Consider the following 25,214-nt stretch of genomic DNA (forward strand, 5'->3'; position numbering starts at 1 on the left):
CTAGGATAGCTGCAAGGGTGCGAGACGTTCAGGGCGCTCATGCCCTGTTTTGGCGTGATGTTAGGGTTTGAGTGGTAGTGATTAGTAGGGTATCATCTTATGCCAAATGAGTGTGATAAGTTACAGAGCCTGCTGTCCATTTCCCATATGAACAACTCCCATTCTGTCAACTTCTGCTAAGCTCGAATGTGAACGCCCTCTAGAGAGTAATGTGATTTCCGAGGCCCCTTGCCATCTTGTGCCTGCCTACCTACCTACCCTCAAGACAAAATATAGTAAACTAATCATCCAGCCAATGTCCTGGTAAGTCCATATCCCTATGAGTCAGGATTGATTACCACTCGGCCTAGCTCTCTGCACAGTGCCTGGTTGCAAGCGCAGCACGCAGCGAAGCCTCCTGTCAATTCCCATGCCTTCTGTAGGCCCAGGTAGCCTCGGTAGGTCTAAGTAACTTGAGCTCAGGACATCATTCCACGAGACTTCCTCCTGGGCTAGTACTGATCCTCAGTAATCATGCACGGTGTATTAGAAAAGCAATGCCTCAGATATTTTTGGTTATTCCGGACCCCAGGGAGAGATGATAGGTTAGGGTAGACGGGACAGTCGGCGTAAACCAGGGACTAAGAACAAGCCAGCATAGTCCATGCCTCTACGCTCTCTTCCTTTGAACGGCATCAAGAACGCTGTTCATGTCAAACGGACGCGTCTGCAACATGGCTGATCACCTCAGTCCGAGCAAACCCGCCTATCCTGCCAGTGCGTACCTATGCCACCTTCGCCCAAGATAAAAACAGTGGGATCGAGAGGAGACAGAAGCCAGAGGCGTAGAGCAAGGCTGGAGTAGCGGGTGCGTATATCTGGTCGCGGTGCTTATTGGGCTGGATGCATTGACGGACAGTCTGGCTGGGACATTGAGGACGCAAGCTGACACTGCGGGATAAGGGTGTCCTGGCCCAAAGTGGCCCGGTTCGACTAAAAGATGGTCTGCACTTTGTGAATATGAAGTAGAGCACATAAATCAAGTCAATTTCTTTTTATTTCAAACATCTCAATGATTATCGTAGGTTTATCTTACAGCCAGAAGACGCTGGGATACATCACCCCAACTTCCGTGACTAGGTCTAGGGCCAGAAAGTGTTCTGCTTGTTCGAACGAGGGCTTGCGGTGTTGGTAGCCCCAAGGCAGTCATTTTAATGCTGAGCCGGCGTTGCGCTGGCGTCCATCAATCGGCGATATCTTGACGTATGCTAGGTGCTGTCCCACTGCTGTGTTCAACCGGGCTCAGTACTAAGGCTGGCGCCTTGTCTTATGGAGCGGTCATAATAGTGCCAGCATCAGCTATTGCAGGCGAAAAAAACGGGCCACGGAGGGGCATGAGGAGGAGAAATGTGCTCTGGCTGGCCATCGGTAGGTAGGTAGGTAGCCTATACTTTCTCTGGTGCACAACCAAGACCAAAGACAGGCGGGTGTGATAACTTTACTCAACGGATAAAGCGTTCCGTCGCGTATCCAAATAATAGGCAATATAGACATTTATACATTTAATAATGCAGTGAAGATGCGCTCAGACAAGTCCCAGCTCGCAGAGACAAGTATGCGCCGTGGCCCAACCCGGCCGATACGACCTACCACGATCATACGACGAACCTCGCTTCCTACTCACTGATGCAAACCGCGGTAGATGGATGGCCAGTTGCTTATGGCACCACTGCAGTCAGTAGCGGACTTTTCTAGGCGGAGCTCGCCTGAGCGGGTGGCCCTGGAGAAGCATTGTCTGATAAGCAAGAGATTGCAATGTCCAACCCGCCAACGCCCGAGCTAGCGTTGACAATGTAGAAGAAACCCGGTTGTTTGCACGCCATCTGAGCTGGATATCCCTGCGATCTCATCATTGCAAGTCACCTTCTCCGCAAATACAACCGAGCCGTCTTGCTAGTCTCCCTCGGAGCCAGGATGCCTCTCAATAGTCGATCACCAGCTCATGGAAAAGGATGTAATGGATAGACAACATGTCGCAAACACCCAGTACCATTCAACGAGCCTCAGAACTGAGCGTCTGCGCGACTGCAGTTATCCATACCCTTGTAGACATATACCCTTGTTGGCATATTTCAAGATCGTCTCGTGCGATGGCCATTGCTGCATGGATTATCGAAAACGAAGGTCACTCGACTTCGTGTCTCGAAACCTGCAGTGAATCATACCAAACCTTCATTCGGTCGCTCAGTCAGGAGGTGGACACACCAGCCTCCGAGAAAGGCTGCGAAACGGGATGGTGGATACCAATATTATGCCGATATCGTGCAGGAAATCGCCAACGATTATTCAAGCGTCAATTGAAAACGTCGCAAGCAAGGGCGATCGGTGTGAAGTCAGAATTGAGTAAATAGTACGATCTTACTGAGGTGGGCAGTACGTCAGCCAGGCGACGTCTCAGGCTGGCCCGGTTGGCCAGTGCACTCCGTCTCCTCGTCTTGAATCAGCCTTGCTGCGGGCTCGAGTCTCAATACGAGACGAAGATAAAGCAAGTAGCCATCAAGAGCCCGACTTGATGAAGGCACACATTGACTCCTATATTTCAGCTGGGAAGGTCTGCCTTGTGCCCTGTGCCCTGAAGGATGAGAACCGTACGTACTCGAGTACATTGACACGAGAGGAGTTGACGGTTAAAGCAAGAGTTGGAGATAAGATTTCTTACCTAACAGGTTGCACGTGGTTGGTCAGGAGCCGCTCCAGTTTCGAGAACGTCCATGGACGGAATCCCCAAACCCCACCGTTATCGCGACTGCCACCTGGAGTACAGATTACACAGTAAGCGAAATGGCACCGATCGCCATTTTCTGTACTTGGCGCCAAGACCACACAAACGAGCAATATCAGTGTCGCACGAGCACGGCTCACTCCAGCCCCGGGAGGAAGGAGCAAGGCACACTCAGATAAGAGAGTCTGAGCCGTTCCAGGAAGGAAGACACTGGTAAGCTCTCAACTCTCAGGCTTATATGGTGATTGCCCAGCTGCAGGCCAGGCCCGAGTTCGTTAAAACGCTGAGGAAAGTTATCGCTGCCAAGACCCTAAGTGGGACTGGGCAAGGTAGCATCCCCAAGCCCGAGGCCCACAGTCATCGATGTTGGGGAAATATGTAACGTAAGATGATATGCTTAAATCTCCATTCTCCGCTAAGTAGTATCTGGTTGTCATACAAATGACTGATCAACGATTAAAGGATGGCCTAAGGATGATTGGGGACGATTGGGGACGATCTGAGGAAGGGACGGCCGAGGGTCGTACCTGCCCCTTAGCATCACAAGTCTTGAACCAGATCTCTTAAATCAAGTAGACAAAGGGTCAAGACCCTCAAGCCTTCGGCTTATCTCTCGTATGATTTATTGGCACTCGGGGTGTCCGTGGCAGCTTATCACGAGGGACCACTGATGGCAGCGCCAAGCTATCCGCCCCAAGCACTGGGCCCGACTGGGCAGGGCTAGTGGCCGCCACGCGATGCGACCTGAGCCACGGAAGTTCTGGGACACGCCTGCGGAGAATTTACTCTTATCAGCCGGGCTACTGGGCTGGAAGCACACAGAAAATACGTGCAGGCTTCGTCGACTGCGGAGCAGGTCAGCCTCGGCGGGTTATTCACGGAGGTTGGCGCTCTTCTTATATTCGGCCGTCCCGCTCCCTCCTTCCTCCTTCTCTTCCCCGTCTCATATCCTCATTTGCTCTACTTCCCATTATCGCGAGCTCGTCGGGTCCTAGAGGCGTCATGGGGGTCGAGAAAGATGACGGCATCACTGCTGCGCCCCAAAATCCTGTTTATGATGCGTCCGTCGCTGAGAAGGGCGTCCTGGAGGTGCCCCAGGAAAATGAACTCCATAGGGCGTTGAAGGCTCGCCATATTACTATGATTGGTGAGATGCTTTGTCGCATACTGCCGTCGAACGTGCTAACCGTCGCATAGCCATTGGTGGTGCTATCGGCACAGGTCTTATTATTGGAACGGGCTCGGCTCTAGAAAAGTAGGTATCCAGATCCAAATAAAAAAAAGAAAGAACGAAAGAAAAAAAGAAAAAAAGAAAAGAAAAGAAAAGAAAAAAGAAAACAGAAAAAAGAAGAAGAAGAAGAAGAAGAAGCGATAGAAATGAGGGAGCAAAAAGAGAGAGAAGGGCAAAAGAGAGAGAATGGAGAATGGTTGTTAACGGCTTCTAGGGCTGGTCCTGGCGCGATCCTGATCTCCTACGCTTTCATGGGTTTCATCGTCTACCTCGTCATGTGTGGTCTGGGAGAGATGGCCACTTGGTTACCTCGCTCTTCTGGTTTCACTGGTTATGCCGTCCGCTTCTGCGATCCTGCCTTGGGTTTTGCATTGGGTTATACGTACGTCGCCAATGATTCGATTCGCGCGCAACGGCTGCTGACAGGGATCTGGCAGATATTGGTTTAAATACATTATCGTCACGCCGAATCAATTAACCGCCGCTGCGCTGGTTGTTCAGTACTGGCTGCCCGCCGACAAAGTCAATCCTGGAGTCTGGATCACGGTATTCCTGGTCCTGATCGTCTTCATCAATTACTTTGGCGTCGGATTCTTTGGAGAATTCGAGTTTTGGCTCTCCTCCTTCAAGGTCGTCGTCATCGTCGGCCTGATCTTGCTCTCCTTCATCCTTATGCTGGGAGGCGGTCCCGACCATGACCGCAAGGGCTTCCGCTACTGGAAGGACCCCGGCGCGTTCAATTCGTATATTGACATGGGCCCCGATGGGAATGGTTCCGCCGCTGGACGCTTCTACGCATTCTGGGCGACGTTGGTTTCTGCCACCTTTGCCTATCTCGGAACAGAGCTGGTTGGAGTGACTGTCGGCGAAGCTCAGAACCCACGAAAGACCATCCCGCGCGCGATCAAGCTGACCTTCTACCGTATCATCTTCTTCTACGTGATCAGTGTCCTGCTCGTTGGCACACTGGTCCCCTACAACAGTCCAGAACTCGAAAAGGCAAACTCCGCGAGCACCTCTTCGGCCGCCTCCCCCTTTGTCCTGGCGATCCAACTCTCTGGCATCCCCGCGCTCCCCCACATCCTGAACGCCTGCATCCTGGCCTTCGTCTTCTCGGCCGCCAACTCCGATCTCTACATCGCCACCCGAACCATTTACGGACTCGCCAAGGAGGGGAAAGCCCCCAAGATCCTCACGAAGACCGACCGCCGCGGCGTCCCCTTCGTAGCTCTAGGCCTCTGCACCCTCATCGCCCTCATCGCCTACATGAATGTTTCTAGCAGCTCCAAGACCGTCTTCAAGTATTTCGTCGATCTCGTCAGTCAATTTGGCCTGCTCAGCTGGATCTCTCTCCTCGTCACACATATCTGCTTCGTCAAGGCGCGCAAAGCCCAAGAAATTCCCGAGAACGAGCTCGCCTACACCGCCCCCCTGGGCGTCTGGGGCTCCTATTTCGCCCTCTTTTGGTGCATCGTCGTCTCCCTAACCAAGAGCTTCGACGTCTTCACCGGTGACACATTCAAATACAAGACCTTCATCACTTCTTACCTTGGAATCCCCCTATACCTTATCCTCATCTTTGGTTACAAGCTCACCACCCGGTGCAAGCGTGTTCTGCCCCACGAGGCAGATCTCTATACTGACAAGGACGTTATTGACCGTGAAGAGGCGGCGTATCTTGCGCGGCAGGAGGCGAAGAGGGCTGCGCAGGGTGCCAACCACAGGCAGGCCAATTGGTTCTACAAGACTTTTATCTCGTGGCTGTTCTAGTCTTGTCCCGGTTTTGTCTTGTCTTACGCCTAATGTTTATGCTTAGCTCATGTCCATGCTTACGGATCACGCCTATGTATCTTGGTATAGCAATGAAAATCATGCTGTTGTCCCGAGTAACATTAGCTCTTGTAGACGTACACGTACGTGCTCTACATTTGTAGTTGTGGGGACATACTGCGCCACATCGGAATCGGAGGTCTAGTGAGGCTTATCGTTCAAGACCTCTGCCTCGTCGACATACTAGAGACTTCTGAGTGAACTGCCACCGCGTGGAATGCATTCATGATTCTCGGCCAGACACTTCCTCCTTCACTTTTGTCTAGGTAGCCAGCCGTATCCTGATAGGTATACTCGGGTTCCCGGACTTCTACGGAAGTTTATCGTCTTCGGATTTGCTAGATTGCGGCTTTGTAGCGCGTGGCTTACAGTGCTCGATAGATCCTAACAGTACCTGCTATCTAGACTGATGGTAGATGCCGGCTGACGCAGATACTGGGCTAGTGCTATGTGCTCCGTGCTATACTCAGCAATTACAGTTTAAGCAATTCAGGACATACTAGATCGAGAAAACTAAGCATGCCACTCATGGTCGGCAGTCAAATTCATTGCTATTCATTAATCATCATTATCCAAACATATATAACTATTTTCACCAACTACTTCAGTAAAAATATCGGCATTGTGGTTTTACCGACGTCGACGGAAGCCGAGGGGTCGTTGGTCTTCCCACCTCAGCGGCTCCCATCTGTCGTAATAATCATCATCTTCATCATCCAGATCCTCGATAACATCCTTGTCATCAGCTTCATGAGACTCGTCAGTAAAGGCCGTGGATTCTTGGGTTGACGTCTCATCGCCACCCTGATACTCAGATTCCCAGTCAATGTTTCTGATTCCGGGATAATCTTTTTCTGTAAGGAATTGGCCGAGCTTGAGAACAGCGTTAAAGGCTTCCGTTCCCGTGGGGACTATGTACTCAGACGGCAAGAGGAACCCGTAGCTGCCGCGATCGCGCAGCTTGATTTGGTAGGCGTAGCGGGCTCGAAGCTGATGATAGAACCAGTCAAGTCCGCTGCCGCCAGAACTACCTCCTACAGGGAAGAGGCTCTTTGCCGACTTGTCGCCATTGGCCGGCATTACGACACCCTCGCATGCAGAGGTGACATCGTAAATCTCGTGTGTTGTTAGCCGGATGACTTTGGCCAGGCCGAGGCCAAGCTCCTCTAGGCTTTCCAAGGTTGGTGGTATTGATGAGCAGGAATATGTATACGGATAGAGGATTTGCTGTGCGTAAGAGTGGAAGTCAAGGAAGCCGACAATCCGCGCGTTATTATGCTCTGTTTCGTTGAGCGCCCATTCCGCCAGCTGTCGTGCCTCAACCCCTTCAAACGGCTCTTCTCCAGCATAGTTTTCGGAACAGGGGTTCGTCTGCGTCTGATTGCCGTCCCATTCAAAAGACCATGATCGGTCCAAGTCAATACCAGGGCAGAATCGGAAACTAGTTGGCTGTCGGTTCTTGCGCCAAAGACGGTCTGAATCCCAAGTATAGACGTATCCGTCCGGATTGACCGTTGGAACCAGGACCCAATCGTAATCCTGTAACAAACTCGTGACGGCGACAGATGATCCATACCTAGTCATCAAATTGTATGCAATGTACGCGACGGTAGACGTACTAATCCATTCTCGCGCATGGTTTCCGCCAACTATGAGGATCATTGGACGAGGTTCATCCGACTGGGAACTGCGCCCCAGTCGGAGAGCGGGAATTTGACGGCCTTCGTAAGAGACTCCAACGTTGATCATTCGCGCGTGCGAAGAGAACATGGACGCCATCAATTGCATCCAGGGTGTAATGACCGACAACGGCTGATAGTCTTCAAAGAAAAGATCGGGCGCACGAGCGGACGGGCTAGGCATAAATTGGTCATTAAGTCCAAGCGATCGGCGAGCGGGGTATGTGGCAGAGATGGCCTCCGGTAGGTTATCAATAAGGGGCATGTAGGCAGTCTGAAGGGAGTCGGGCAATAAGCCGAGTAAGGAAGGAATCTGAGAGGGTCAGCATTGCCTCGGTCAGGAAGCGGTCTCGCACGTACAACTTCTTTCGCGAGTCTAATGTCGACAAACTCCGGAGTTGATGCCCAAACATCTAGGAAAAGGATGTTGGTCGCCTCTTTCAGCGCCTCTGCCTCTTCGAGACCTTGTACTCGGAATCGGAGAACGACGTCACTTCCGTATCGGGTGGAGCCTAGGAGAGGAGCAGAATAATCATGGGCAGTAGGGCGGGTAGTTTGTGATTTGGGGATCCCCCATATCGATTCGATCACCCAGTTTCGAAGGCGAGTCCATGGTCGTTGGGGGTTAGAATGTGACGACAGTAGCGAAACAGGCCCAACCGGTGGTGGAGGAGTGATGCTGGATCCGGCGGGAACTGCGCCTGCCGTTATGGCAGATGCGACCAGCAGCAGGAGATGAAGCGAGCGGAAAGAGCGCATTGTGAGACACTCGTATCAATAAGCCATGGTTCTGTCATAAGAGTTGTTAACAGGAAGAAAAGAGGTGAGAGAGAGGCGAGGTCAAGGACAGCCAGTAATTGGAGAGGAGACCAAGTAACCGTGGAAGGCAGCCGCAGTGGCAGCCGGCGCCTGAGGCAGCAATCTAAAGTCCAAGCTCGGCTGCTTTTGACTCAATCTGCAGTGGGTGATACGTTATGCAGAGATATGTCGGGTTGGTCTGATCAGAGCTGCCAACGTACTCTTACAGCTCATATACAATAATCCATTTCGAATCATATTATAGCATTAAGGTATCGAGTTATTTCATTATTTCAGAATCTGGAAGATACGCTCCGTTCCGCATTGGGTTTAGCGGTCCAGATCTCCGGAACGATTTTCTGTCCAGCTTCGCTTGCTCCAGTCTTGCTCCAGTCTCGCGGTCTGGACTCTGGACGATGGACGCTGTATGGCAAAATAAATGTCAAACTCTCAGCCTTCCGGAGTCCAGGCTTTCCCCTTAATGTCAAGCCGAAGTCAATAATAGCATCGCGCTTTTGGTAGTGCACTAGTCCTTGGGCAGTTCTAACAGGTCATTGTCTACAGGTACTGTATCTAACATCAACGGGCTCACGCTATTTATTAGGGTGTCAATCCTTCTCCAGAATGCTATATCTCTGATTAGTGTATTGTTTTCCCCATGTTCTGTGGACTAGGCTCCTATTTTCTATACTTTGTAGCAGTGTGGTTCATCGAAATGGAACCATCCACCACTTTCCACCACGACGCAGCCTTTTCATCATCTACATGGGTTGTACACCATTACTCCGTAGCCCCGATTGGCATCCAGTCTGTGAAAAGCAGGCGAGCTTACGAATTCCTTCGTGACCGATTTGCAGTTCTGACTGGGCATGCTCTGTATGCGGCCCAGAACACACGTGCCTCGCCCAGCCTGCCAGGCCTGTTCGCCGGCCCGCCAATTTCTCATCCATCATCATCCTGCATCGTCATCTCAGTTCCTCGCTCCCCTCAAGAACTCCACCTGTCGTCTGCACTTTGTGCTCGACAGTCCTCCGGCTTAAATTCATCTTTACCCCGCGTCAAGAACGTTTATTTCAGTCGCCGGAACCTTCCCGCCCAGGCTATCCCACAAGTACCCTGAATCCTCTAGGCCCGTCTACTCTCCCCTCATTGTGTCGGCTGCGCGTCTTATCAGCCCAGTTTTGTCTCCACGATTCTGCAGTCAAGAAATGTGAATAGAGCTCTAGGTGGTTGGCCATTACCATTGCTTCTGGAACCGCTGCGTCTATTGTTTTCTCTTGGGTCGGCTTTCCCGTACCCCTTCGCCCCTTTTTCCCCGGTTTCACTCCTGTTTCTTTTGATCGTCAGCTTTGTCTCTCACCTCCCTACCGGCTCAACTGTCTCTATGCCTCCCAGTTCTCGATTCGCAATGACAAGCGCTCCTAATTGATGGTGGCTCCTCGATCCAATCCGACCCGAACGCATTCCCGCACCCACCGCACTACATCACCAACTACAGTGCCGCAGGAACAGACGGATGTGAATGGAATATCCTATGGGTCTTTGGGACATTCCTCGCTGCAGGATATTCTAGGACCAGGCTCGGCTCTTTTTCGCCATCGCCATGCATTGGAAAGGATTACGACTCGGCGCGTTATATGATAGCGAATCCAAACGAAATCCAGCCGAACCACAATCCCGTCATAGCGAGCAGCTGGCTCGTTCGACCCTCTCAGCGACAAACCTACCGCCCCGCATCTCCGAATCTTCTGCTTGCTCGCCGAATCTCACAGGGCTGGATGTTGATGGCCAGGCTGAATCGGAGGGCAATAATGGTGCTCCCGCTACGGGGAATTCCTCGCTCATGAGCAGGGTCCCTAATGCTCTTAACTCTAGTCGGGAAGCATTGAACCGCAGCGGGAACCGGTTCAGTCTCATGAGACTTCGCCATGCCTCTGACCCTCAACTGTCTAAATCTTATGCTAAAGCGGGAACGGAAGTTCCACCAGTACCCAACATACCGCGTAAGTGAGCGTCACAAGTTTGTCGCAGCTCCTTCAAATGTTGACCTTTTTTTCTTCTGCATTACAGCTCCTACCATAATCACGACCGCACCCACGAGTCATGACTTGGACCAACCCGTGAAGCGAAAGAACAAATTCTCTATCTTCCCCGAACCCAGGAAGTCCATGGAAGCACACCCCGAACAGCAACCTGTCCGCAACCAAAAAGCCAAGCGATCCCAGGACTCGACGGGATCACAAAGCGCCGACCCTTCATTGACAGCATCGAGGGTTAGTACTGAAGAGCCGGGACGCCTTTCAACCACGTCGATTCGAAGTACCGGTCGCGACCGACCAAACGGCTCCTATCGGTCCTCCGTGGTGGACAGCCGATTCTCCGAGTCTTCTCGATCGGACCAAAGCGCTGCAACCAATAATGAGATCTCTCGAACGAATTCCCCTCTCGGGGGCCCAGCTTCCGGCACCAAACGATTTCGCATGCCACGCTTGAAAAGAAATCGCGTCCAGTTCCCGTTACCTCCAAAACCCGCCGCGGACAATGGGCTGACACCGGGTTTGACCCAGTCTAGATCCGTTCCTGACGGGCCAACCCGGGGATCTGACGCCTCGGATGGGCAGGACCACATATCCCCTCTGCCATCGCCCTCTCGGTCATCTGCTGGCTTATCAGCCTCGCGCCCACCTATAACTCGAAAGGATTCGTCCAACTCCGCACATTCGGTGCATTCTACACCTTCGATTAGAGGTGGCCACAAGCAAGGTCTTTCCAAGAATAGAGCAAGATCCTCCACGCTGGACTCAGTCACAAATATACAGGATTCCGATCCGCACCCATCTCCTAACCAACCGTCGTCTAGCCGAACATCCTTCTCGACCACCGGCCGCAAGAGCTTTGGTGATATTTTTAGCATCAGTCAGCGGTTGAGACAAAATTCAGAACCAGGCTATTTTCGAACGAACAGCTCACCTAGTGGTACCAAAGGCACTTCGTCACCTCTCACTAAAGTCCTTTCCTACCCAAAGCGGGAAGATGGTGACACTCCCGCAACATACCTTGCACGACTGGAAGAGAACATTCCCAAGAGCGCAGTGGCTGGCGTCCTTTCTCAATCGGGCGAGGACTTTTACAAAACCGCATTACGGAAGTTTATGCGAGGATTCTCCTTTTTCGGAGACCCTATTGATATGGCAATCAGAAAACTTTTGATGGAGGTTGAGTTGCCAAAAGAGACGCAGCAGATTGATCGGTTTTTGCAGAGCTTTGCAGACCGATATCATGAATGTAATCCGGGCATCTTCGCGTCTACAGGTAACGCCTCATTTATTGACTTTCTCAAGTTGATACGTACTGATCCGCTGCTTAGACCAAGCATATTTCATCGCGTTCTCCATTCTCATCCTACACACAGACGTATTCAACAAGAATAACAAACGCAAGATGCAAAAAGGTGATTATGTGAAGAATACGCGCGGCGAAGGCGTAGCGGAAGATATCCTGGAATGCTTCTACGAGAACATATCATATACACCTTTCATTCGCATTGAAGACTCCAACCTCGGCACACGCCATTTGGCAAAACCTAAAAAGGCGTTGTTTCGGGTTCCCAGTGCCGAGAATCTGTCCCGTGCGACCCGAGAGCCCGTTGATCCATACGCTCTGATTATGGATGGAAAACTAGACACCCTACGACCGAGTCTCAGGGATGTTATGAACCTTGAGGATCCGTACTGCTGTAATCCTACTACAGGCCCAGCGGATATTAAGAGCTTGCACCGAGCCTTTGCCCAATCAGCTATCCTGCAGATTGTCTCTGCACGGTCCCGCCCCGACGCATTCATGCCAGCTAGCATGGAGAACCCCGCTGATTCCAACCCTGGCCTGGTGGATATCAAAGTGGCCAAAGTTGGATTGCTGTGGCGTAAAGACCCAAAGAAGAAGAGAGCTCGTTCCCCTTGGCAGGAATGGGGTGCCCTTCTTACCTTGTCGCACCTGTATTTCTTCAAAGATGTGAACTGGGTAAAGTCCCTCATGGCCCAGTGCGATGCCCATCAGAAAGAAGGTCGCCGGCGGGCCGTGGTGTTCAAACCTCCACTTAATGATTTTAATCCGGTTTCGATGATGTCGACAGACAATGCTGTGGCTCTGTTAGATTCCAGCTACAAGAAGCACAAGCATGCGTTCCTCTTCGTACGTCCCAACTCACTCGAAGAGGTTTTCTTAGCCAACAGTGAGGCGGACATGAACGACTGGCTAGCAAAACTCAATTATGCTGCAGCGTTCCGCACAACAGGGGTTGGGACGAAGGGTATGATTGTCACCAAATACGACGCCCAGAGGAACCGAATGAGTCGTCGTCCCTCGTTTCAGTCTGAAATTTCCCGGTTTTCTTCGGATAAAGAACCCACATCACCAAGTTCTGGCGTGGGCGCAGCCGAAGAGTTGATGGCAGCCCGAACGAGGCTCATACAGCAAAAGGTCAGGGAGGCGAACGAAACACTTTTTATCTCCCAGAAACAACTCGACGATATCTTGAGGAATGCGAGACATCTTCAAGTCTTGACCCCTGTCCACACGCGCGCAAGGGAACAGCTGATCATGGCTGCAGGCCGCATGTCGGCGAAGCTCAAGTGGGTAAGGCAGGACATTTGGCGCACAAAGAGTCACCGGGAGGTGCTAGTGCGCGACTTGGGAGAAGAGAATGACCAGGCCGTTACTGCGCCTGAACCACAGCGTCTTCGCTTGGAAATACCGGCTTCCAACTCACTTTCCGGCAACGGCGGAGAGGCCGTGTGGGATAAGCAGTTGTCTCCGATGGTTGCAAAATCGCCAAGCATCGCGCCTGAGAAGCCTTCATCCGTCAATCAAATTTCGTCCCCATCGTCAAGCACCGGTGGCGTACGACGGCCCAGTCTTGCTACTTCCGTGACTTCACCGGATATCCTGCTGCGCACGGGCAGACCACCCTCCGTAGACAATTATGAACGAGCGAAATCAGTTTCGCCGAACCCCTCGCATGTTCTGGAGCGCGAGGCTTCGGTGCTAAGCTCCGGCAGCAAGATGGACGTTTCGAGCCTGGCCTCGAAAACTTCAAAGCTGACACTTCCCGGAAGCTTTGATGACGGTGAAGAACGTCTTCTCCGCGAAGCCGGGCTATTAGATGCGAGCTCGGCTTCTCGCAAAGGGTCCGTTACGGCTGACGGTTTGGATTTCGATCTGAAGAAGGACGACGCCCCTGAAGGATCACAAGACCGCATGAGCCGAGTCCGCCACAGCTTCCACCGCACATTGCGTGACTCATCCGGCGGTCATCACTATCCTCGGAGCAGAAAGCGCGAGTCCGCGCCGAGCGTTACAGTCGCAGAAGACAGTCAAGGGTCTGGCGATGCGGGTGGTCTCTCTCGCAAGGGCGGCAGCTTCACTGTGCATGGCAAGAAGGCATCAATTGTGACTTTTGGCTCTGACTGGCAGAACATGCCGCCAGAAGAGCGCCTCAAACTTCGAAAACCCACACCGTCAGAGGAGCCGCGAGCATCAGACACGGATCTAGTCAGCGGTGGAGAGTCGACCCGTTCCGGACTGCGGGCATCACTGGACATCCCAGTTAGGCTTTCCGAGGAGAAAGTTGAAGACAGGCTCGATAGACGCTCAGTTCGTTCTGAGAGCGCTATCTCCACGGCATCACAGGAACCTTCCTCTCCATCAACAAACGTTCATAAAAGTCTGCGCTCGGTGCCGCTCCCAGACTCCTCCACCGTCGATGAAAACCCAACACCAACACTACCACAAGCCATCCATGCATAAAGACTTTCCTTCCAGTCGACCATGACTTTCTGTTCTTGTGACGACATCTATACCCTTTCGTTTCTCTTTTTCCTTGGTTACTCTTCAGCGTCTAATCACCTCCAGTTCGCATTTTGTTATTCTCATTGATAGACTTACCTTACGCCAACTCCAGTCTAACATTTCTTATTTTTCTCCTCTTTTCTGCTGCTACATGAATACTTGCATGGTCGAGTGGGCGGATGGTCATTCTTTTGGGTCGGAATATGTTTCAAGTACAAAAGACTTGTTTGCTTGTCTGCTGGTAGCATTCGGTCGCCGATTGATCGGACAGGGATGGTTGGCATATATGGTAAATACAGCATATAGTAAGGGAAATCCAAAAGTCAGCTTTAATTCACAATGTCTCTTGAGCCTTCATGCTTACGTTCCTTTACGATTGGTCTTTCTTTGCCCTCGAGTCCCCAAGCCATTCACCACCTGACTTTGTTGACCACTTGTGCTTCTGTCATTGTGGGCTACGATGCCGAGCACACAGGTTCACAATTGTCATTTTCTTTTCTTCTCTCTCAAAACGTCCGTCTCTCTGCCTCTTCCTCTTCTTCCTCTTCCTCCAAACACGTCCCATCTCCCGTCTTCGATATTCATCCTTTGGATGTTGAAGACACCGATCTCAGCCCAACAAGGCTTTTCACTTTCTACGGTCATAAACAAACGTCTCTCCATAGCTACGCCATCTCATCCTCTATTTCCCATTCGCCTTCGTCATTCTCGCTGCTTTCCCCATTCCCGCCTCCTCAATCCATTCCAACAAACACCTTTTTCCACATGACGCTCATCAACAATCTATTCCAGCTCCTCTACATATCCGCCAGCATGGGCATCGACTCCTGGAGTGACCTCCTCGCTATTGAATTGATACATCTGAGCGCTCTCAACAAGAACGATCTTCTTAGTGAGCTAGTCGAGTTGTTCCTCCTGCTCACCATGCAAAAGCTGTTAGGTTTCCTGGAGTCACGTGAGTATCCTTCACTCCATTTAACTGCCTCACCCACCATCAATACGATTAAAAGACCATGCAAGCAAAGACACTTACTTCTCTCCTTGTGCTTGTGTTTGTCCCTCGGTTTTCTTTCTTTTTCTGATGCACTTCTACATTGGATCCAGTTCAGTTGGCTAACTTGTTCTTCCGTTCTTCATAGTAGAGGCTACCGCTAGTTGTTTTGAGGGCGACGCTTGTCCTAACGCTGAACAACGTGAACCTGAGTCCGATCCTGCTGGGCCAGCGGATGCTAATACCAAAACTGAGATTGATCCTGATCCCAAGGCAGAAGCTACTCAAGCTGATCTTGAAGCTGTCGTGAACGGCACGTCTACCTCTGTCGCTGACTCCGGATCTGACTCTGCATCTTTGTCTGTGTTACTACCTAAACCTAAGCATACTCCGAAATCCGACCCTGAGCATCGTTCTGTCTCAGGTTCTGATTTTGAGTCAGTCTCTTCGTCTGTTTCTGAGCTCTTGAACGAGAGCAAGACTCAAGGCCAGGACGAGAGAGAAAGTTGGACCAATCGCAAGCCTGAATCCCAGACTGAAGATCCATTGGTGGTCAACGAAGAACAAGACGGACAATACCAGATCGACTCTGAATATGCTCCTATGCTTGCGAGGGGCCTAAGGGTTGAGAGTCAAGTTCAGCACGAAGAATATATCTCGAGCGAGAATCAGATCAACAGCCAGCAAGGTCTCCTCGTAGAGACCCAAGGCCAAGACAGACGGAACCTGGCCAACTCTGAACCCGCGAGCAATACCGAGATCAAGAGTGACGACCATTACGGACATCAAATCCATAGCGGAGACCAGAAAGAAAGTCCACTGTTGGTAGACTACGAGGACCAAGTCCACGGAGAACACATCTCAGCTGGCTCTGAATTGGCTCCTGTATCCGGGTCTGAGTCTGAGTCTGAGTCGGGGTTTGACTCTGAGTCCGTATCTTCCCCTGCTCCTACACCTGAGCTTGTCGAGGAAGAAAAAACTAGTGTTACCGAACACCAAGGGCCCCATTCAGGAGCAGCGACCGGACCGTTAAACCTACAAGTGAAGCCTGGTGCACTTATTCTGAGACAGAATTCAGACCTATTGGGTCTACGATTCACTGTCCCTCGTACTCGTTCTCCTTCTCCCCTTCGCTCATCTTCTCGCTCTGCGATTGAGCGCTTGGGAATACCAATGCCGTCAGAAATGCCTAGCCCTTCACCCTCAAACGTGCCAGACTCATTGGCTGATATACCGCCCGAGTACCTGCAGCTACCGTTTGTCGACGAACATGTGAACAGCTCAGTTTCGAAAGGCAACAAGAACTGGCACTCGGTCGACCTCGCACACGAGCAACTCACCGCCGCCAACCTCACTCGTGCTCAGGATCTCTCGAATTGTGATCTTCGAGAGCCCGTTGTCTCGGACTGTTTTGAAAAGCGCTGGATTAACGATAAAAGCGGCTTTGGTTTGGTGGCCACAAAGCACATTCCTGCTGGTACGGTTATTATCGCGGACGAGCTCATGACTTTGTGGTCGGATGAGCACAAGAAGTGCGAGTCCTATGAAGACACGAATGCGATGCTACAGGCGAAGGCGGCGAGGATGGGGCCGGAGTGGAACAATGAGTTCCTTTCACTCGCGAAAGGTCAGAAGAAGAAGGGCTTTGCGATCAGGAAGCGCAGACTTGGTCTTGAAGGTGCAATATGGGACCAGCATGCTTTGCCTACGGCGTGGGAGGGTAACGTCGGTGAGGTGCTTGGTTTGAACCTGGCTTGGTTGAATCACTGCTGTATTCCGAACTGTGTTCTGCGGTTTCGGAATGAGTATCCCACGAACAGAAAGGGCGAGGTTTGCTACGACAAGAAGCCGAGATTGGGAAGAGCGGTCGTTCGCGCTTGTGCAGACATCAAGCCTAAGGTGGAGATCAGTATTGCATACATGCAGACAGAAGGAACGGCCAGAGAAAGGCGAGCAGCTATGAATCGTCGCTTCGGCTTTCTTTGTGCGTGTCGGTTCTGCGCGGCGCCGCATCCTTCAGCCGACAAAGCTATGTGCCACTACCGCCGCCTCAAGCGCCGAATCGAGGACCCGAATATCATATCTAATAAACCGGCTATCGCGTACCTGCATGCGTCCATGCTGCTCGACCATCTCGCGGCAATGCGCGTACAAGATTCCCGAGTTGCCGATACCTGGGTCAAATGTGCTATGATTGCGGGTCACCATACTGATTTGGCAAGAGCATGGTGTTTTCTCAGGGAAGCGAGGGAGCTCTACCTCGTGCTTGAAGGACTTAACGGCGCTTCTTATCATCAGGTCGAGGGTTGGTATCGTGACCCAACCAGTATGCCAGGATTTGGGGGTACGAGGCAAGGTCTGAGCTCTCGCATGAAGGCGTTCACAGACTTCAACCAGGGCATCATGCCAAAGAAAATGCTATTCATGCTGGATGCGAAGCCTAACGAGTACATCGCAGTCCCCCGTTACCGTCCTCTTCCCCGCACTGATAACGACAAGGGGCCGTCCTATGAAATTATCGACGGCCCTGACTTTGCCCCGGCAGAGCTCAAGTTCGACTCCGAGAACCCTTCTGATATGTGCCGTACCCACGACAACTGCCAGACGCTTGTGGAGCATTTAGACAGCGTTCGTGAGAAGCGCAGACACCGCGGACGTGCGCGAGAAATGGCAGATGATCATGATTCGGAACCTTATTGTGACGGTTTCAAGCAAGACTTCCTGGCAGCGTTTATGGCCGTGGCGAGAGAGCGCTTCGGGAAAGCCGCCGTAGATGCTGAACTAGAAAAGGATCCTGATAATCCTGACGAATCGTCTAATCGTGACGTTCAAGTCATCACATCTTGCGGAGAGGCGTGTCTCAGGCCCGGTTGCGCGCACCAGCAGAACGAAGTCGAGCTTCAGAAAGCTTCATGCGCCTGCGACGAGGCGCCCCGTGAAGAGAAGCCCGATAACAAGGAGAACGAGGAGGCTCAGATACAGGAACCGACCGTTGGAGCGCAGAACCCCCTAGTCAAGCACGTTGGAGCTGAAAAGAAACCGCAAGTTGTCAATTTGGATGATTTTGCCTACTGCGATGCAGGAGTTGAGTATAACTGAACTCCGAGAGCTTTCGTATCGACTTATCGATTGAATATCATCTCGATCGGATTTCCTCGAGAATTTTTTTTTTTTGAATTTCCCTGGTTGTTGGAGTACCTCTCGATCGATCCGATCTCATACTGTTGTTTAGTCTCTCTCTCGTTGGCTCGTTTTTGTCCTTTCCTATACATAAATAATGAAATCGACAAAGCAAATTCATCAAGACGTTAGAAAATAAATCCCGTGTGCTAAGCAATAATGAAGTGCTGCTTACAAGGATTCCCAACGCCACACGTAAGATAGATGGTCGTCTGCTTTGAAATGTGAGGAGATGACTGGCTGTAACGAGTCCATGTGCAGCGGGTCAGAGCGGCGGGTCTAGCAGCATCGTGGAAGCCTCTATTCTTTCAAGAGAACAGGATTGATTCATAGGAGGAGTGTTTTAGATGTCAGAGACAAAGATAAACCCAAGCGAGAATCAAAATCAATAAAAGTATTGAATTGAATGGAGCAAATGGAAAAAGGCAAGCGAACAGGCGACGATCTCCCCATCTCTAGGAGACTCCCAGGGTCCTCACCACTTGCCACACACCTTATAACCAACCTGTCACGCCTTGGGGTGGGTATATCATCAGGGACCGACTCGTACTGAGTTAATCTTTATATCTCTTCTACTGTTTATTAGTATCGATCCTCTTAATAAATACGATAGTGATACTCCGCAATTCCACAACGCTGGCTTATCTAATAACTCCGTCATTTCTCAACGACTCTTCTCCAACTCGATTTGCTTTCCCCAAATCCCATCAACCGCCCTCATGGCTGCCTCAAACGACCTTCGGGGCTGGGTGATGAGCGCCGTGTCCGGCGTCGGTAAGTTTCCCGGTCAAATATGTTTGCAATCCACCTGACGGTCCAGCCTGCGTCCTGGGGTCCTCGGTCATCTGCGTTGATCTTCTCCTCCGCCGCTTCTGGCCTCGAAGCCATTTCCAGATCGTCCGCAACAATGCGTTTCTTTCCGCATCATTATGTCTCAGTGCAGGGGTTATTGTAAGATAGTTACGGAGCAGAAAGGTTGATTAATGCTGATGGTGACCTTTAGATCTTCACCTCGCTGTATAGCATGCTCCCCACCTCCCGCGACTACCTCATGAAAGCCGGTTGGTCTCCCTCTCGATCCGCATACGCCCTGATCGGTCTTTTTATTGCTGGAGTCATTGGAATCCGTGGGCTCTCTGCAGTGCTGCACAAGTTCCTGCCCTCCCATGTGGTGGATTGTGCCCATACTCACGAACCGTCGCCCCGCGACGACTCCGACCTCGAACGAGGAAATCTTTCGCACGCTGCATTGGATCATCGTTCTCGCAAACGGCTCTCCGAGCGAACTCCTCTTCTGGCTTCAAATAAATCTACACCAGCGGCAATCGGTCTTCCAGGTACAGGTCGTGAGCCAGGCGGCATCGTCCGTACAGGTCGCGAACCGTGGCGTGTCCGTCTCGGACGACGAATGTCTACCTTGATTGGAGGTGCGAAGGCATATTGCGACGAGAATGGTCCGTGCTATGGTTTCTCGCAGGCTTGTGGTGACGAATGCACGAAGACCCTTGTCCGTCCTGCCGTTAGCGCGGACGATGCCTCTGATACAGACATTCAGGTTCCTGGGCTCTCGGCGGATGCTCCCAGCTCCTCTTCCGAAACAGAAACGGCGGATAATGCTCCCTCATCACCTCCAATGGAAGCTGACGGGCAGTCTAAGCATCCGGTTTCCGTCGCCCAACACCACCATCACGTCCCCCAAAACGCTTTTCTTTCGATTGGGTTACAGACATCTGTCGCCATAGCGTTACACAAACTACCAGAGGGTTTTATCACATACGCCACTAATCATGCAAGTCCAACGCTGGGGATGACAGTCTTTTTAGCCCTCTTCATCCATAACATCAGTGAGGGTTTCGCAATGGCATTGCCGCTCTATCTCGCCATTCATTCACGTGGATGGGCAATGTTCTGGTCCAGTCTTCTAGGCGGCATCAGCCAGCCTGCCGGTGCTGGACTGGCAGCGCTCTGGATCTGGGGTGCTCGGAAAGCCGGTAGTGGGGCAGGCGATGGCGAGAATGAGACCTCCTGGGCTGTCTACGGCTGCATGTTTGCCGTTACAGCGGGAGTAATGACCTCGGTGGGCTTGCAGTTATTCACCGAAGGTTTGGTTTTAACGCATCAGCGGAATATGGCTATTGGCTTTGCTATTGGAGGCATGGGCCTGATGGGTCTGAGTTTTGCTTTGACAACATGAAAGTACATTGGCGTTGGGCTTTGCATTTTGGATCAAGAGAGTTGGACTTGGTGCATGTTACTCTGGAGTTTTACTGCACGATTCAACTGCAAATGAGTGACGATACCATTCATACTTAACGATAGAACTGCGATCAGGAAACGATAAAAGTACATTAGTTTTAGACTAACTCATTTGCTCGATAGAAGGAATTCGCTGTAATACGCCAGCTTTGTATTTTGAATGGACACCAAAATATGACACATAAAAAATGTGAAAAGTTCTACGAGCCCTTCGCCGCTTCACGCTCCCTCTTACGCGCAAGATACCGCTCGCGCGCTCTTAATACCTCCGTGGCCGACTTGTGACTGCGACTGCGCTCCGCAATCTCCTTCTGCCGGGCTGCTTCGGCCTCCTGGCGTTGGCGCTCCTGTTCCTCTAGTTGTCGTGCAATCATCTCGGTCTGACGAGCGCGCTGTCCAGCACGTCCAGCAGCCTGTCGAGAATCGACCCGTGACGTGGGACCAGCGCCAGCACCAGCTGTCGTCCGCGCCGCGGCAGGTGCAGCATTTTTTGGCTTAGGCGCAACATTCAGACCCGCGGAGAGCAGCTGTCTCTTATCAACAATTTGCCCGTCATCATTGACGGCAATATGAGCACCGCGCGCGTTTAGCTCTGCTGCGATTTGTGCCTCGGTCTTTTCCTCTTGCGTTGTATCGGTCGGTACCTCACCACCATTCTCCTGGATCTTCCTTGCCGCCTCCTCCGTCGCCTTCATAGCAGCATCATGCTGCTCTTCACCGCGCGCCAACAGGTCGCGATAGAACCCAACCATGCCCGTCCCACCGTTCCTCCTCCGCCGCTCCTCCTCTTCCTGCTCCCTCCTTTTCTCCTCCTCCTCAACTCGCCTCAACTCCTCCTGCTGCGCCTTATACGCACTTGTCACAAACTTCTCTTTATCATCAAACTCGCCACCCTCGGCCTCTCGCTCCTTCGCTAGCATTCTATCCCGCGCGCGCAACTGGTCCCGTTTCCTGATCTCCGCGCTCCGTAGTAAAGAAGTCATATATCTTGGCACGCCCTCTTCATCTGCGTTCGCTTTATTTTTCTTCTCCGGCTTCGCGTGTAGACTATCGTATACGGCGTCGTATGAGTATATTGAGGGGTCGAGATCCTGTGCCTCGGAGGCATGTTTCTTCATGCTGTGCAGCGCTGAGAGGTTCGTGTATTCCCGTTCCCGCTCTTGTTTCTGGTCTCGTTTCGCAGGCGCATTGTTTAATCCGTACGCGGTCTCTGTCTTTCCATCCTCTTTTTCATCATCCTCATCCGCGAAAATCGACGTCTTACCCAATGGTTTTATCTTCGGTTTCGCGCCCTGCCCCAGCGGAACGACTTTGCGTTTTGCGGGGCGTTCCTCGGACTCGTTTTCTGTTTGTGATGATTTCTTCTGCGTGACGGAGTCACTATCGTATTCAATTCCTCCTATCGTCGTGATTTCGGTCTCGTTTGCGGCGCCGCCGCGCTCATCGGAGTCAGAGTCGGAGTCGAAGACGGCTTTTTTGCGCTTTTGCGCTCCGCCCGCGAGAGGATTCTTTTTTGACAGGCTAAGAAGTGTCTTTGGCGGCATTGTTTTTCGCACAGCGTGTATTTTTTCCAAGCTTGTAAAAGTGCCGCCTCAAGTCTTGGGCAAAGAACTGCAGGCCTTCAAACAACGTCAGTCGTCTGGCACGTGATCCGAAGCGCGTTATCATATCGGCACGTGATTCTTTATCACTATCTCCGCCCGATCTCCGTAGCAAACCTCCGCAATTTATCCAGAGCTCCCCCTCTCCATCACCAATCGCACGGCCAATACAAGACAAAGGCCGGCAAAATGTCATACTACTTCACAATTCTTTCCCCAACAGACGTTCCCCTCTTCAACATTGCCTTCGGCACCTCTAAATCCGGCGGCGATGGCATCGCCCGCTTTCGGTTTCCCGACGCCGCCCAGAACACGTATATGGCGCAGTTCATTATCCACTCTAGTCTCGATATGCTTGAGGAGGCACAGTGGATGGGAGGCAATATGTATGCTACATACTCTGTTTTATTCGGTCAGATGTTATGAGAAGTATGGCCGGATGTATATGCTAACATGTGTTTCTGTATTTCAGGTACCTAAAACACATCGACACATACCCGCCCGCTTCAGCATATGTCTCTGCTTTTTTAACGCCCTCCGGTACAAGATTCCTGTTATTACACCAACCACCCCAGCCAAATCTACCCCCTTCTGGTGCCGGTGGTGGCAGTGGGGGAATTGGGTCGAGTACAATGAGCCTTGGTTCCTCTGCGATGGGGATGGGAGGGTCAGGGCTCTTCGGAGGGTCAGGGGTGGGTTCGTCAGGACGAACGTCGAGCAGTTCCATCGCGGCGAATCCGACGGCGCCGCAGACGGAGGAGGCTGTTAGGCAGTTTATGACGGAGGTCTATGAGGCGTATGTGAAGACGGTGATGAGCCCGTTTTATAGAAGGGGGATGGAAATTCGAAGCCCAGTTTTTAGGTCGAAGGTATCGGCTGCGGGAAGGAAGTGGTTATAAGCCATTTCTTTTTCCTGTCTATTATGTCTTCTGGCGAGGCGTTATGTCGGGTGCTCTATGTTATGCTGCTTCAGCTTTATTGCCCTCCTAATAATGTTCATTCTATAATCCGAGCAGAGGAACGCTAAACTGCTTGAAGAATGGGAAGTATTTAGCCAATGCTAATTAGACGTCATCTGAGGAGCCAGCTTCTTCACAGTGACGGCCTTGAAGTTTTCCACCGCGTGCATTACATCCTCCAGCTTGGCAACTGCACCGAAGATTCCACCCTCCATTTTCACCGACTCTATCGTGCTTACGTGGAGGGCCGGCTCACTGGCTGCAGTACCATCTTCAAGGATAACACAATCGAATCCCCGGTCATTGGCCTCGCGCATCGTCGTGGACACGCATACGTCCGTCGTCACGCCCACGAGGACAAGGTTCTTGATACCTTTGTTTCGGAGGAGAAGCTCAAAGTCCGTGTACGCAAAGGCACCGCGGCCGGGTTTGTCAATTACCGGTTCGCCCGGGAGAGGATACAGTTCGTCAACGGTGTCATGGCCCAGTTCACCACGAATCAGAAGACGACCTAAGGGTCCGGGCGAGCCAATTCCAAGTCCGGATGGATTATTCTGTGACCGATATGCTTCTCGACTTGAAAGTGTTGACAGATCGGGTCGGTGGCCTGGTCGATGTCAGATTGGGTCACGACCAGACTATGGGATCAATCACCTTCACGGGTATGATATACTGGAAACCCGGCTGACCTGAATGTGTTCAATAGCTGCTGTAATTTTGGTATCAGTTCTCGTGCAGGTGATATGTCATAGCCTTGAAATTCCATATATCCACCTGGCGCACAAACTGCGAGATGGTTAGATACATCAAGAAGTTATGGCATGGGCGGTTGCTGACAGTCTTTTTGCATATCAATGATAACCAGCGCGGTTGTATACGGTGTGAGCGTTGCATCGTGCGGCCAGTCGTAAGGAACCGCAGCGATCTGACCTTTTCGAACTTTGTGATGAGGAACTTGTCGTGGCTTTTCAACAATCGGACCATGATTGTGTGTGCCGTTCAAGACTGTCAGCGTCCAAATGCCAGGAGTTCCAGCTGCAACTAGCATAAACGGACAGTCCATCAGACGGGACGTGCGCCGCCGTTTCCTCGTCTCTTCAGTAAGGCCATTGCGCGGCCGGTAGTGCCCGCCTCGGTCACACCGCAACCACACTTTGGCTGTACGCCCCGGCTTCTTTTCAGTTGGTGTACTAGACGATTTAACCACCACGTTATATCCATGGGCTTTTGCATGCGCTTGCACAGAGGCAAGAAGCGATGTTCTGACCACCACTCATGTGAGCGATTATTTTCCAGCTATGAGCATTGATAAAATAAGAAAAGGCACTTACTTGTCTGGGTATGTCCCTTCGGGCGGAGGCACAAGCTGCATTGACATATCCGGGATGTCTTGAAGATCGCTGGGCGCGTCGAGATTCAGATCGGTGGGGTCCGCCATGGCGACACGACTCGGAACGACCTCTCGTGAAGAAGAACTGCTAGAGCAGGCGTCAACATCATCGAAAGACAATCACCCGATTGTAATATAAGGACAGGGCACAAATCAATCTCTTTGAGGGTCCGACTTAAACGGTGCGTGGAAGCAGTGCCCAAGAGACTGATGCGAACCCAAGATTATCTCGTGCGTGGTTATAGCAGGCAGCAGGTGTATGTCTGAAGACGAGTGGACCAGCGCCCCCGGAAACGTGGCCTGTCGATCGAAACCAGCAAGACTTACCCAAGAACTTGGGAAACAAGAATATTGTAATTCTAACTCAATCACAACCTCATAAACCCGTATGGCTGGCAATTCCAGCAATTTGGAGCCTGCCGCGAGTGAGCCGTGCAAGGCTAGAGTGAGGCAACTGAGGTGTGTGTTCACTGGACATCACGTGTTGGGCTGCCCGTGATCCGGTCTCGACCAAGCACCCTGTGGGTGGCAATACCTACATAACGCTATCTAATTTCCACATTATCTCTAACATTACTAACTTACAATATGTCATATTATTGTGACTTTCACCAAATATCGTGATCCAACAGAATGTACTATCCGATGTTATCAAGGTGAATTATCTAGCATGATGACTTTGCTAAGCTTC

General features: G+C 51.6%; 8 protein-coding genes across 8 annotated transcripts; 5 read left to right on the forward strand and 3 right to left on the reverse strand.

The window, feature by feature from the left end:
* Positions 1–3,763: 3,763 nt before the first annotated feature.
* BDW70DRAFT_147614 (dicarboxylic amino acid permease agtA) lies at positions 3,764–5,762 on the forward strand (the record flags this gene model as incomplete). Its single annotated transcript, XM_073738745.1, has 4 exons — positions 3,764–3,908; positions 3,959–4,016; positions 4,207–4,374; positions 4,430–5,762. 4 exons carry the CDS (start codon positions 3,764–3,766, stop codon positions 5,760–5,762), a joined length of 1,704 nt encoding a protein of 567 aa, XP_073599722.1.
* A 574-nt stretch (positions 5,763–6,336) lies between these two features.
* Positions 6,337–8,321, reverse strand: BDW70DRAFT_129091 (M14 family metallopeptidase). The gene is made up of 2 exons (XM_073735546.1): positions 7,862–8,321; positions 6,337–7,814 (listed from the first exon to the last, which is right to left on the reverse strand). The coding sequence occupies exons 1-2, from the start codon at positions 8,258–8,260 to the stop codon at positions 6,453–6,455; spliced, it is 1,761 nt and encodes a 586-aa protein (XP_073599723.1). The 5' UTR covers positions 8,261–8,321; the 3' UTR covers positions 6,337–6,452.
* A 1,340-nt stretch (positions 8,322–9,661) lies between these two features.
* On the forward strand, positions 9,662–14,201 carry BDW70DRAFT_170203 (Arf family guanine nucleotide exchange factor SYT1). The gene is made up of 3 exons (XM_073742871.1): positions 9,662–10,302; positions 10,370–11,611; positions 11,667–14,201. Exons 1-3 carry the CDS (start codon positions 9,903–9,905, stop codon positions 14,102–14,104), a joined length of 4,080 nt encoding a protein of 1,359 aa, XP_073599724.1. The 5' UTR covers positions 9,662–9,902; the 3' UTR covers positions 14,105–14,201.
* Positions 14,202–14,485: 284 nt separating this feature from the next.
* BDW70DRAFT_156578 (uncharacterized protein) lies at positions 14,486–18,236 on the forward strand (the record flags this gene model as incomplete). The annotated part of the gene is made up of 2 exons (XM_073740211.1): positions 14,486–15,101; positions 15,286–18,236. The coding sequence occupies 2 exons, from the start codon at positions 14,486–14,488 to the stop codon at positions 18,234–18,236; spliced, it is 3,567 nt and encodes a 1,188-aa protein (XP_073599725.1).
* A 717-nt stretch (positions 18,237–18,953) lies between these two features.
* BDW70DRAFT_94944 (Zn(2+) transporter ZRT3) lies at positions 18,954–20,680 on the forward strand. The gene is made up of 3 exons (XM_073745251.1): positions 18,954–19,091; positions 19,138–19,268; positions 19,321–20,680. Exons 1-3 carry the CDS (start codon positions 19,037–19,039, stop codon positions 20,509–20,511), a joined length of 1,377 nt encoding a protein of 458 aa, XP_073599726.1. The 5' UTR covers positions 18,954–19,036; the 3' UTR covers positions 20,512–20,680.
* A 93-nt stretch (positions 20,681–20,773) lies between these two features.
* On the reverse strand, positions 20,774–22,117 carry BDW70DRAFT_156580 (splicing regulator NSRP1-like domain-containing protein; the record flags this gene model as incomplete). Its single annotated transcript, XM_073740212.1, has 1 exon — positions 20,774–22,117. One exon carries the CDS (start codon positions 22,115–22,117, stop codon positions 20,774–20,776), a length of 1,344 nt encoding a protein of 447 aa, XP_073599727.1.
* A 199-nt stretch (positions 22,118–22,316) lies between these two features.
* On the forward strand, positions 22,317–23,154 carry BDW70DRAFT_94952 (TRAPP subunit TRS20). The gene is made up of 2 exons (XM_073745252.1): positions 22,317–22,560; positions 22,647–23,154. The coding sequence occupies exons 1-2, from the start codon at positions 22,364–22,366 to the stop codon at positions 23,071–23,073; spliced, it is 624 nt and encodes a 207-aa protein (XP_073599728.1). The 5' UTR covers positions 22,317–22,363; the 3' UTR covers positions 23,074–23,154.
* BDW70DRAFT_94957 (cysteine hydrolase family protein) lies at positions 23,089–24,968 on the reverse strand. Its single transcript, XM_073745253.1, has 4 exons — positions 24,465–24,968; positions 23,971–24,395; positions 23,788–23,919; positions 23,089–23,740 (listed from the first exon to the last, which is right to left on the reverse strand). Exons 1-4 carry the CDS (start codon positions 24,569–24,571, stop codon positions 23,235–23,237), a joined length of 1,170 nt encoding a protein of 389 aa, XP_073599729.1. The 5' UTR covers positions 24,572–24,968; the 3' UTR covers positions 23,089–23,234.
* Between the last annotated feature and the right edge of the window lie 246 nt (positions 24,969–25,214).

Source organism: Aspergillus foveolatus, assembly GCF_047715535.1.
Source record: "Aspergillus foveolatus strain CBS 279.81 unplaced genomic scaffold BDW70scaffold_5, whole genome shotgun sequence".
NCBI classification, from domain to species: Eukaryota; Fungi; Ascomycota; class Eurotiomycetes; order Eurotiales; family Aspergillaceae; genus Aspergillus; species Aspergillus foveolatus.